General features: G+C 31.9%; 1 protein-coding gene and 2 pseudogenes across 5 annotated transcripts in view; all 3 read right to left on the minus strand.

Annotated features, from left to right (window-relative positions):
* Positions 1 to 13096, minus strand: part of RUNDC3B (RUN domain containing 3B) — a 126481-nt gene that overhangs the window by 62175 nt on the left and 51210 nt on the right. For all 5 annotated transcript variants that reach the window (XM_039878197.1, XM_039878200.1, XM_039878201.1 and 2 more), the window contains one exon: positions 4253 to 4338. In XM_039878197.1, coding sequence (XP_039734131.1) covers positions 4253 to 4338 — 86 coding nt within the window. The remainder of the gene's footprint in view (positions 1 to 4252; positions 4339 to 13096) is intronic.
* Positions 12345 to 12468, minus strand: LOC120615214 (uncharacterized; annotated as a pseudogene).
* Positions 12486 to 12604, minus strand: LOC120615191 (uncharacterized; annotated as a pseudogene).

Genomic DNA, 13096 nt, shown 5'->3' on the forward strand with positions numbered 1-13096 from the left:
TTAATCTTATACTGCACCACAGAACCATTCTGGCCCACCATCTTCAAATAAATATAATCACTGTTCTCAGTCTTGACTCCATCCTTGGGCTTTTCAATGGCCATGGTAAGCTCTGGAGTCTCCTCAGCTACCCTTTCACAAAAGAGGTACCAGACGCACAATGAACGAGCAACCAATTGTGCAAGTACCGGGAGCAGCAGCAGGAGTACTTCATTTCTTTTCTGGATGATTAACATTCTACTGTATGGAATACGAACTTTGCTTATTCATCAGTTGATGGACATCTGGCTTGTTTCCGCTCTATGGCTATTATGAATAATGTGTGCACACATTTTTTTTGTGAACATGTTTTTAATTGGTGATCTCTCTCTCTTTCTCTAGGAGTCATGTACTGAGTCATATGGGAACTCTATGTTTAACTTTTAGAGAAACTGACAGTGTTTTTTCAAAGGGGCTGCGTTATTTTACTTTTCCACCACAAATGTATGAGGGTTCTAATTACTCCACATCCTTGCCAACACTTGTTGTTATGTGTTCTTTTGACTGTACCCATCTCAGTGGGGGTGCAGTGGTATTTCATTGTGGTTTTGATTTATAATTCACTGATGGTTAAGGATCATCTTTCATGTGTTTATTGTTCATGTGCATATCTCCTTTGGAAAAATGTCTTTTCAGATTCTTTGCCAATTTTAAATGTTCTCTTTTTATTACTGAGTTGTAACGGTTCTTTATATATTCTAGATACAAGTCCCTTATCAGTAATAGGCTTTGCAAAAATTTTCTCCCAGTCTATGGGTCATCTTTCACTTTCTTGATAGTATTCTTCCAAACACAAAGTTTTACATTTTAACTGTGTCCAATTTATCTATTTTTTCTTTTATGGCTTGTGCATTTAGTATCATATCTAGGACACTACTGCCTAATCCCAGGTCATGAAGATTTACATCTATGTTTTCTTCTAAAAGCTACATTTAAACTTGAATCATTTTGAGTTAATTTCTGTATATGCTTTGAGGCAGTAGTCCTCAAGTACCTTTTAATGTTTACTTTTCATCTTAATAATGTAAAATCTTTAAACAGATTCAGACTGCAAAAGTCTTTCTTAGCTCTTAAAAGATTTAGTAATTTATCACTATTCTTTCTACTTTTTGTAACTGAGAAAAATGTTTATCAACTCATTTTTTTTTTCACTTCCTGATAGTTCGGTAATTTTTGAAGTTTTATTTTGTACTTTACTCCTCTTACTCCTACTATAATATTGAGAAAATTAACATTTCTTCTGGACACAACTTTTGTCATTATAAATTAAGTTACTGTGGTGTAACTACAAAGTAATAATCAGATCTTTATAAAGTTAATTTTATCTCTACTTCATATTTTCTATATTTGTTACCTCAAATTCTTACCAGAATATTTTCAATCTTGTTTCATATGTCACACTTGTATTTTTAGCTTAATTTTTCTAATTATTTTTCAGTCTGTGGGTGGGAGAAAATTAAAATTTTGAGTAAATTAATTCAGCTTCTACCTTACTTCTTTATTTCTAGGTCTTCCCAGTAACCTACTAAAACAGTTATTTTTTTTTTTTTTTTTTAGCTCTGACTTTAATATTGACTCTGCCAACTTCCCAGCTCTGGCTATTTCCCAATAACATCCCAATCTCTAAACCACGAACTCTTGAAGGGTTTTAAATTGCTCACCAACATATCATCTATCTTAGCAAAAAAATCACATGAATTTCTCTAATACATTGGAGCCATCATCATTTACTCCAAGACAAGGATTCATTGTGTTTCCATTCCCCACAGTTTCTCCACCCAATCTTAACCTTGGATTTTCACTGATTAGTACTTCAAGCTTGCCTGTCTTAGCTCATGTAGCTCCTCCTTCTGTGCTGGGGTAAAAACTTGTATCACCATTTTAAAGGACGTCATTACTCTTTATATCTGTGAAGAGTAGAAGAAGAAATCACTTGATTCAGAGACTCCCACGATTCTTAAAGGACGAGAGATCATTTCTCATTTCTACAGCACTTATGTCAGAGAGTAAACAGACAAAAAGTAAGATGCAACTATGCTTTCCAATAGTTTGCTTGTGTTTTACAAATGTAATCTTCCAAACAGATATATTTTGTCTAAAGATTCACAATCACATTTATTTATAATTATAGAAAAATTTCTTTGGTTTGATTTCAGTAAAAAATATAGTGGAAATAGTTTTTTAAAAGACTGTATCTTTTGCAACTGTATTTTTCAGTTAACTTCTAAAATGAGATTTCTAACTCCCTACTTAGTTCCTTTCTTGAGAATTACAAAGCCATTATATTCACATTCAAATACTGTGTGTGTTTATGTGTGTGTATATGTATTGATGTACGTATATACACATATACTAAGCCATGTTTCTGTTTGAATAATATATGTTTATATATAGTTACAAAAATGTTTTTACTTCATGGACTTTTTTAGAGCTGAATCATTTCTTTTTTATCAAAAAGGATAGCTAACAACTGAGAACAAGGCAAAAAGCATTTCCCTTTAAATATTTAAACTACTCATTCTAAAAATAGTCTATTCAAGAATGATTTCTACTCCACCCAACTGCCTAAACTAAGAAACAAGACTAACAATTTAGAGATGTTATTAATACTTTAATTTCTATCTAGAAATCATAACTTTAGTGTAATCTTGTTATTGTATAGGAAATGATTATTATGTAAACTTGGTTTTGATTTATTAATTTAGGATTTTTAGGTTTGATCTATGAGTTTTTGATACTATTTTTATTTTCAAAGTCTTAGTATCCTCAATATGTAGTATCTTTCACAATTAAATTATTTGCTTATAATGATAAACAAAAGGAACAAATGTTTCATTTCTTAAGATTCATTTCAAATATGTAAGAGTTATTATCACCCCAATGTCCATCTTTAGAAATATCCCAAGCATATCATATTGCTTTAAAAGAATTAGATGAGTATATATGAGATTTACTTTATGCAAATAGTTCTTTTAGTTAAAACTCTTTATATCCTGGTCAAAATTTTAATTATAATAGCATTTATCTTCCAAACGAAAAATTTACTATTTTATTACCTAAAAACATAAAGATACCTAAGTAAAGATATTGTAATTTGTACCAGCTAGTCGGTTAAAAGAAGATCATAATAAATGCCCATATTTTCTCAAGAACTGCATTGGACATGGAAATTAAGATTCCAGATTGGATTTCTTTATATATGTTCCTAACTTTCACTATTAAAACTGGTTTATAGTTGTCATCCTTTTCTTCTCTTTCAGAAATATGGTTAATGAGGTTGAAAAAAGTATGGCAATTTAAAAGTGTCTAATGCACTGCTGTCCAATAAAACTTTCTATGATGAAGCGATGTTCTATATCTATGCTGTCTAATTCAGTAGCCATTAGCCACACATAGCTACTGAACACCTAAAATGTGACACAGCAACTGAAGAAGTGAATTAGTAATTTTATTTAATCATAATTAATTTTAATTTACATAGTGGCATGTGATTAGTGGCTATTGTACTGAACAGTACATGTCTAGGGTATTAAAATTCTTGAATATTTTCATTTACGAACATTTTTGAAATGGAGAAAAGTGATTTATATTTAAAACTATAAACATAAATTAGTAGACCAGAGAGTAATAGGAATAATTTTTATACTAATGATAAAAATGAGCCCTTTTTTACCACCATCAAAAGTTAATGAAGCCCTGTTTTTCACATGGCACAGTATGTTATCTCTTAAATGTACACAACTCAAAACGAAAACATCGGTACAGACTGCCCTAAAAAGACAATCAAGCAATCATTAATTATACATATATGTGAATTAAAGAAATGAATGATCTATTTGTATTCTTTATAAGCAAAGAAATAAATGTTGTAGTGCAGAAAGAGAAAGAATTCTATAGGAATTTCATAGTTAGATTTTTCTTTAAATCAGTCAGGGAAAAGTCTGTGGAAAGAATCAAACTTCAAGTGCTGAAAAAGTGAGAATGACAAATAATTTGAAGAGATATTCCAGGCATAATGTGAAGCCTGAAAAGATAAACCAAGGAAGATGTAGGTTTAGTTGACAAATTGCATTTCCTGAGAAGATGGTGGATTTATCTGAGTATTACTAAAAAGAGGAAAAAAATGAGGATTCTAGAAATGAAAGAGTCTTATTTCTAAGTCTTTAAGTGGCTCTTATAAGTATATATTTGAAAATTAAAAGGACTTTTAAACCTGGTTGTTTTGAAGTCTCTCAGAGCTGTAGAGATGTATTCAGATAAATGTTTTTCCATGAGTGCTACTCTGATCCAGGCTCTACCCTAAAAGGAAGAAGAATGAAATATGAAAAAAAATTAGAAGTTAAAAATTGTTTTGCCCATTGCACCACTGAAAAGTAAGCATTTTAGCATATAAAGAACAACTCATTCAGAAGATACATTGGTTAAAGACTAAAAAAATTGTGAGCAGATAAGAATAGGTAAATTTTGATTATATATAGTATCTATTTTGTTTCTCTGAAGGTATAAGGTTAAGCATGTCGGATTAACTTTCTGAAGAAACAGAACCACTAATATTGAATTATTTAGGTTAGGAATATCTTTTGAATCATATAATGTCATCAGAAGACATAATGCTTTACTTCCATGCCCAAATCAACATGCTAAATAAAATTAGTCCCCCTATAATACATTAATAAAAATAATACGTTAATAAAAATAATCACTCCCACACCACTTGTTTAAGAAAATTTCTCACTTATTTCTCTAAAGGGAGGTTTTAGACAACTAATAATGAACGATATTTCATTATCTAGCATGCATCCAAATCATGAGATACTGAATTTGGTGCCCCCAGAGCATTCTAAAAAACAATTACCAAATATTTAAACCAGAAGAAACAAACACACAACAAAAGTATTCTAGAAGCATAACCTACCACAAAATCACAGAAACAGACAATTCTGACTGAATAGAATAATTTAATTTTATTTAGAAAAGCAGTAACATCATTCAATAGTTGCAACTAACCAAATAATTTTTATAATTCAAAGCATTTCTTCTGGACTCTGTTTAGAATAAAAGAGTATAAGAGATTATATTTGTAGTGAGAATTTAAAAATTCAACTACTTTCTTTTTACTCTCAATCCTTTCACAAATCTCTACGAAGTCCATGAAGATTGACTCTATAGAAAATCAAAACACTGTAGTGGCAGCTGAAATAAAGGTGACACTAATCAATATATATGACAGTCAACTACCAGTATGGAGGAGGAAAAAAAGCATTCTTTAGAAATGACTACAACTCAAATGAATTCACAAAACTCGTGGATTGGAAGGATCGAAAAAGAGTTAATCCAGACAGTGGTAAAATCTGTCAGGTTACAAGCAGTAATATTGTTGGGAAAGGAATGATATGGGTGTAGTTAACATACCAGTCAATGTGCCCACCAAGCTTGCCCAGGACTCACTCCATTGTTCTTGATGAGTAAGCCCAGGGGAACCTGCAATTAGCTGTGGCTGATTAGAAAAGAAGGAAGAGGCAAGCCACTGGCCATCAGTCTCAAGATTCTCTCTTGAAATTTCATCTAAAAGACAAACTAGTAGTGGTGGCCTGAATCAAAAGTCCAGGATTTCACCAAAACAGAAGCACAAAAAGTTGCTCTCCAGAGAAAGCTATAGGATACTATGCTATTGCTATATAGAAACATGGGGAAAGTCCTGCTTCTTGATTATCCATACAAAACTGGGCTGCACCTACTTTGCTGTTCTTGGAAGTTTGCGGAGTTCTGTTAGATTATAAAATAAATGGTGATGATTTTAACGATTTCTTTTCTAAATCCAACAAAAGAACTAACTAGTACAGGATACACACAGACTTATAAAGGTTGGGGACATGAGTGAGAAAGCTGGAAATTAGGTTTAACATTTTAGACTTTATCAATAAGATAAAGATAATGATTTTTTTTCAAAGACAAAAATATTCATTTGTTTGCCACTGAAGGTTTTTGGGAAAAAAAAAAATAGTCAACACTTCTTAATGTAATTAATATATGCTTGGCTCTGTTTTAAGAGCTTTATATACACATTAAGATATTTAACTCTCCCATGCACTGTGTTAGGTTACAACAGTATCGATACTTTACTATATGAGGCAACAAAAAACAGACACAACTAGAAGACAGGAAACTCATCTACAACCACCAAACCAATTAACCTACTTGATTTAATACCCATACACTCTACTTTCCCTTCTATTTCAGCAATGAACTATAATCACTGAAGAGAGTAAAATAGCAAATCACAGAGTGGCAAAGATATTTGCATTATATGTATTCGACAAAAGACTCTCATTTATATAATACAAAGAATTCTTATGAATCCACAAGAAAAAGACAACTGAATTTAAAAATGGACCTGGAAGTGGAAGATTTTTAACTACAGATTCGATTTCTTCAGCAGATATCAGAATATTTAGCTATTTCCTTCCTTTTTGTTAGTTTTGTGATATTTTTTCAAAGAATTTGCCCATTTTGTCTAAATTTTCAAATTTATAGGTGTGAAGTTATTCATAATACTTCTTTTTGGGATTTTTAATGTTTGTAGATCTATGGAATTGGCCTCTTCCTTCCCGATACTTGTAATTTATAATCTCTTTTTTTAAATTCTTAAATAGTCTTGGCTAGAAGCTTATCAATTGTATTAATCTTTAAAAAACATCAATTTTTAGTTTTGATTTTCTTCTAGTGTACATTTGTTTGAATTAAATTGAATTTTTTCTCTTCATTACTTCTTTCCTTCTACTTTGGGTTTATTACTTTTTAAAAAAATACAGCTTCTCAAGATGAAAGCTTTGATCACTGATTCTCAGCCTTTAAAAAAAAATACATAAACACCTATTTGAGCCTATTTTCCACTAAGCACAAGTATTATATTTTTATTATCATTACTCTTCAAATATCTTTCAATTTCAATAATTTCCTCTTTCATCCATGAGTTATTTAAGTCCTTCTCAATTCTGACTTACACAAGCATTTTCTAGTTATATTTTTTGTTATTAATTCTAGGTTAATTCTAAATTGTTTAGAAAAGTTCATATGATTTTAATCCTCTGAAATTTGAGATGAATTATAACTCAGCAAATGATAAATTTTTATATAAGTTCTACATGTATTTGAAAAAAATGAATATTCTGTAGTTTTCTAACTTGGTTTTCTTACATATTCCAGTTTTCTATTAATATTAATTTTTATTTGTATTTTCTTGAACTCATTATAATTACTTAAAAGTCTATTATCTGCATCTCCCATAGGTATGTTTCCATTGTCTTTTTATTTCTTAGTTTTATCATTGGATGTTATTTCCTGATATGCCTGGTGATTTTTGACTGTATACTTGACACTATGAAAATTTGTAACAGCTCTAATGCTATCTTTCTCTGGGGTTGATTTGTTTTTCTTCTAGTAGGCAGACAGTAAACTTGAAACTCACCTTGCACCATTTTAGGGTACCACTTTTAAACCTTTTTTGAGCTGGTCTTCATATGAATTTCCCTTACTCCCAAGGAACAGTCTTTCTGGGGTCTCAAATAAAAGCCTGGACAGAGACCCTTGAACTTGATTGACCTTGAACTCTAACCTCTGATCTCTCTAGAACGAGACTGTGAAATCTCTCATCAGCTTTTCAGCCTTCTACTTATTGCTTTCAGCTTTAGATTTATGAGATTTTTGCCATGTGCTTCAGAATACTAAGTTGGCAAACACTTCACAGGAAAACTACATGTATAACTTCAGGCACATTTGTCTGCAGTTCTCTCCTCTTGATTAAATCCTGGTTTCGCCAGCAATTCCAAGTTCCAACTTCTGTTTTGCTAGCCCTAGAAAACTAATCCAACCATCTGCCACCTGCAATATACTATGTTCTGCCTCTATACCCATGAAATGAACATTATGCTGAAAGCCAAGTTGAATGTAGGGCTCACCTCATATACCATCCTTCTCTCCAGGATTGTGGCCACTTAAGTTCTCATGCCTTGGTTGTTCTCTTATGTTTTAAATTGGTTTCTTTGTGCATTTTATCCAACTTTTATTGTTCTTCTTGGCAGAAGAGTTCCCCTGATACAAGTTACTGTTATTACTGGAAGCAGAAACTGATTCATTTCTTACCTCTAGGATAATTTATTTTTTAGGTTCCAATAACACCCTTCTAACTTGACTCTCTGCTCTCAACCTCCTATTTATGAATTCTCTATACTGAACCCAGTTGAACATTTTAAAATGTAAATCAGATTACAAAACTCTATTGTTTAAAAAAAATAAAAAGTAAAAAAGAAACCCTCAGGTAGCTCCCTACTGCATTGAGAATGACATCCAAACTCTTGATCATGACCATATCTTCTATTCTACACCTTGATTCCTTTTAATATTGTCTTAGTATGTTCATAGCACATTTCTTTTAATAATTCACGCCCTGAGAATACCTCTGTTTTCTGCCTAGGAACTTTATTTTTAAAGCTCCCCAAGTATTTCTGACATTCTTCCAGGTTTGGGACCATCACAATAAATGAAGGATAGGACATGTCAAGTGGTGTTTAAAAAAGGAGACAGATTTATGAATAGAAAATTCTCATAAAAATGGCCTCTTTGCATTACTATATCTTATTGTAAGGGATAACTCTGGTGTATCTGTGATTAATAACTCCTTGCCTCTGCTTCTTTCAGTAGAAAATTTGGTTAACCTGCCTTTGAGGCATACCAATGATAAGACCAGTTTCTCAACAACGGAAAAAGCAAACAAGAAGATGAGACCGAAAAAAAGACTAGGAAGGATTAGAGACGTGTGTCATAAGAATGTATTAAGGATTACATTTACAGTTCTGACATGATATAGGTTCTCAATAAAAATTTATCAGACGGAAGGACACATGGATATATTGATGTCTGACATGACCAATATACTGAGATACTGGTCTACTATATTAAATTCAATAACAGAAGGAATGTATAGGGTGAGTAACCACAAACTAGTGAAGACTAACTTAGCCAAAAACAATCAACTGTTCTTAAACACACACACACACACACACACACACACATAGGAAAGTAGGAAGAACTGAAGAAAAGTATGCCAAAAAAATTAAAAAAAAAAAACAAAAAAAACTAAAGGGTAAAAGGATTTCTTGAGTTTGAAATCAGTTGAAATACTAAGAAAATCCAATAGAAATATCTGCAAGATCAAAAACAACAGTAACTAAGTATCTAATTTGGGGAGTTTCTGTCAGAGATTACATATTATGCTTTTAAGTCATCAGGCTAATAACAGGGAAGATGGGTGAGGATAGGTGAGTTCAGAAGGGAGTGAAATAAGTGCCTGTTGAAATGAAGCTATTTTTCTAAAAGTGCTAATTCTAGTCTGAAACCTAAATAGATTAATGTATAGAAATCCTATGTCCCAGAATCTCTGCATATTATAGAAAAATAGCTGTAAATATACCTAAGATGGATAGATAGACTATAGACATGATTTTCAATTCAAATTTTCTATTCCATTGTTAGGCTATGTTTAGGCACTGGAAAATAGGTTGACCTAGTCACAGACTAAACAGAGAAAGAGAATAGTCTACATTTCATAGCTCTTAGCTTAGTGACTAAGTATCAGATCTGCCATGGTGGCAAGTTTCTACATTGTGAATTTAAGTTGTACAGTGGTACCAGGACATAGACAACCTGATTCAATCAATTCAAGTAAATTTAAAGAAGGTTTCTATACTGAATTAGTCATTGCTCCACAGTGCATCTTGTCTTCCATTCCTTAAACTGACATTCACATAACCATAAATGTGTAATCAGAGTGAATCTGGCTTCTTATATAAAATTTAAAAATTAAGCTCTAACTATTTTGGTCCCAAGTATATTGAATTGTACATTGTTCAGCAAGTAGGTTTGATACTTAATTCTAGTATGTTTTCTCAAGTGTCAGGTCTGGATGAGAGTATTATACATCAAGGGTCCCCCAACGCCCGGGACATGGACTAGTACATGGCCTGTTAGGAACTGGGCCACACAGCAGGAGGTGAGCGGCAGGCAAGCAAGTGAAGCTTCATCTGTATTTGCAGCTGCTCCCAGTGCTAGCATCACCCTCTCAGCTCCACTTCAGATCATTAGGTATCAGATTCTCATAGGAGCACCGGTCCCTGGTGCCAAAAAGTTTGGGGACCACTGCTATATATGCTAGTAGTCACTCCAGACAAAGGCCCAATAAACCTGCCATCTGAGGTACTTGTTTAATCTTTCAATCCTGATACTTGGCAGCTGTGATTTACTGAGTAGATTAAGTACTTTACTTGTCCCACTGCAATGAATAGACTGAGGCAATCTCTGCCTGCCGATTTTCCCCAGAGTAACCAGGTAAATCATAGATCTCTCTTTTCCCACTAAATATAATATATTTGAGGCTTGATCAAAAACAAAGACAAAAATGCAGGATTTGGAACATGATTGTTCTGTGGTATTTTGATACTCAACACCAGTTTTTTACAGAATAAATATTAACTCTGCTGGCATCTTGCTGTGCAAGGCCTAATCCTAAGAGTCTCATTAAAAGAGGTGGTGAGCTAGGGTTTGGGTTTCTTTGGTACACTCAGGTCCAAATGCTACATTTCTAATATTTGTTAACTTCTCAATTACCTTTTGTATTTTGGAGTGTGTTAGTGCTATAAATATATTTTCTCCCATATTGATAGAGTTTAGAATACACTTGTCATGTTAATCTCTCCTGCTTTTAATTTGAAAATAAGAAAATAAAGTTTATGTACCACCTGGGTACTTTCTGTTATTATAGACTTGATTAATTCAAATTACAGCTAGTTTTTTAATCTTAACCTACAGAAACCAAAATATTATTCTTAAACCACAAGGAAAACATGAGAGAACCGATACAAACTCAATTAAGATGCAAAGGAGAATTCAAACTCTACATTTTAAAAATCTGTAGTCAATCAGACAATTAGAAAGTAAATAAATGAATAAATTCAATAATTTGAGAAAATGGAGCCCACAGGACTACAAAGACAATAGTTGTGACTAAAAAGAAATCTGTTAATATACAATAAAAAGCAAGATGAAACATCTATGAGAAAAGTTTTTAATTAAAAAATAGGTATAACTGATTTAAAAATGAAGACATTATTGGCTTAAAAAATATATGAGGCAGAGAAGAAAACTGATTCAATCAGTTAGAAGATACTGAAGCATAAAGTTAACTGTTGCTCAGACGGCCCTTTGGTTGGAGACGCAGGAGGCAGTGAAGCAGAAAGCTGTGGTTTTAGAAAGATGACAAAAATCACAGCTATCAACTCTATCCAAAAATGCAATTCCATATTATGGATTTTAAGCTGTTTATGTTTCTAATTATGTCACTATATTTAAATATTATAAATCTTGTTTTTAAAAACTTATTCAGTTCATGTTTTACAAAATGTTTTAATTTCAATATATATTAGTCAATTTTGTGAACCAAAATTTTCCAAAAGAAAAAATGAATTCCTAAATAGAAATGGATACAGGAATAATAAACTGAGAAACTATACTTTTGAAAGATGATTGTTATACTTTGCTTATTATTTATAACTTTATAATTGTGAAATAATGGATTATGTCTTAATTTTAAAACTATACAAATCTATTTTCAATCTTTATTTTCTACTTAGTTTAATGAAGTGTCCAAAATAGTAAGAAAAGCTTCTATGACAATCCAATTTAAAAAACCTCCTAAAGCTGACATAGCATATATCAGTAGCTAAGACACTTTACAATCTTAAAAATTATTGAGGACTCCAAAGAGCCTTTATGTAAGTTATAGCTATCATTATTTACTGTATGTTAAGTCAAAACTGGAAACTTTTAAAATATTAAGTAATTAAAAAAATAAACCCATTATGTTAACATAACATTTTTATGAAAAAAATATCTTTTCCTAAAGAAAAATATTAGTGAGAAAAATGGATGCTTTACATTTTTCCCTTAATGTGTGGCTTAATAAAAGAGAACCAGATATCTGCTTCTGCATTCAATCTGTTACAGTGTGTTGTTTTCATAGAAGCATATGAAGAAAATCTAGCCTCACATAGATACATAGTTGGAAAAAAAGAATCTTTTAAAAGCTTTTTCAGATAACTGTGGATATTCTCCTTTGATTTTACATCAAAACTCAATAAGTGATAATTTTTTAAAGGTTAGTTGCAACATGGAATCTATAACCATATCAATGAACTTTTCATATTCTATTACATTAAATCCATTGGGCTATATTGCACTTTTTTTTTTTTTAAAGCCTACAGCACCTGGTATTTCTAGGTGGTCTCCCATCCAAGTACTAACCAGGCCTGGCCTGACCCTGCTTAGCTTCTGTGATCAGATGAGATCAGGCATGTTCAGGGTGGCATGGCTGTAGACAATTTTTTTTTTTTAAATGCCTACAGCACCTGGTCTTCCTAGGTGGTCTCCCATTCAAATATTAATCAGGCCCAACCCTGCTTAGCTTCCAAGATCGGACAAGATTGAGCACATTGAGGGTGGTATGGCCATAGATTATCTTGCACTTTGAATGGATCTTTTTCCCATTCATGATTTTATAATTCCATGCATTGGTCATTTGGAAAATATAAGTTATGCAGGTCTACCAAATGCTGACATATTTCATTAAAGGATTAACAAATATATTAGGTAAAATGACTATCAATGCTATCGGAAAAAGTATTTAAGTACTGGGGAGTTTTCAAGCTTAAGATGATGAATACAAGTTTTCAAAAATTATAATTTTTACAAGAAAGCTTTAATTATACTATTAACAACAAATACTGTCAGCTATTTTCCTTGAATAGGTTCAGCTTGTTCGTTTATATTCAAGAAATGTCCACCAAATGTGTAAGTCTAAAAAAACTATAGTTTATACATTTTTTCAAATAAAAATAGTATTATGTGACAAAAGTGACTAGTCCAGCTCATAGTTCAAACAATTGCATGAATACTTTTCCCTGAGACAACTATCATATTTCAATATGCTGCAGAAATGGTTTATGCA

This window comes from Pteropus medius, unplaced genomic scaffold, assembly GCF_902729225.1.
Source record: "Pteropus medius unplaced genomic scaffold, Ma_sr-lr_union100, whole genome shotgun sequence".
Lineage (NCBI taxonomy): Eukaryota > Metazoa > Chordata > Mammalia > Chiroptera > Pteropodidae > Pteropus > Pteropus medius.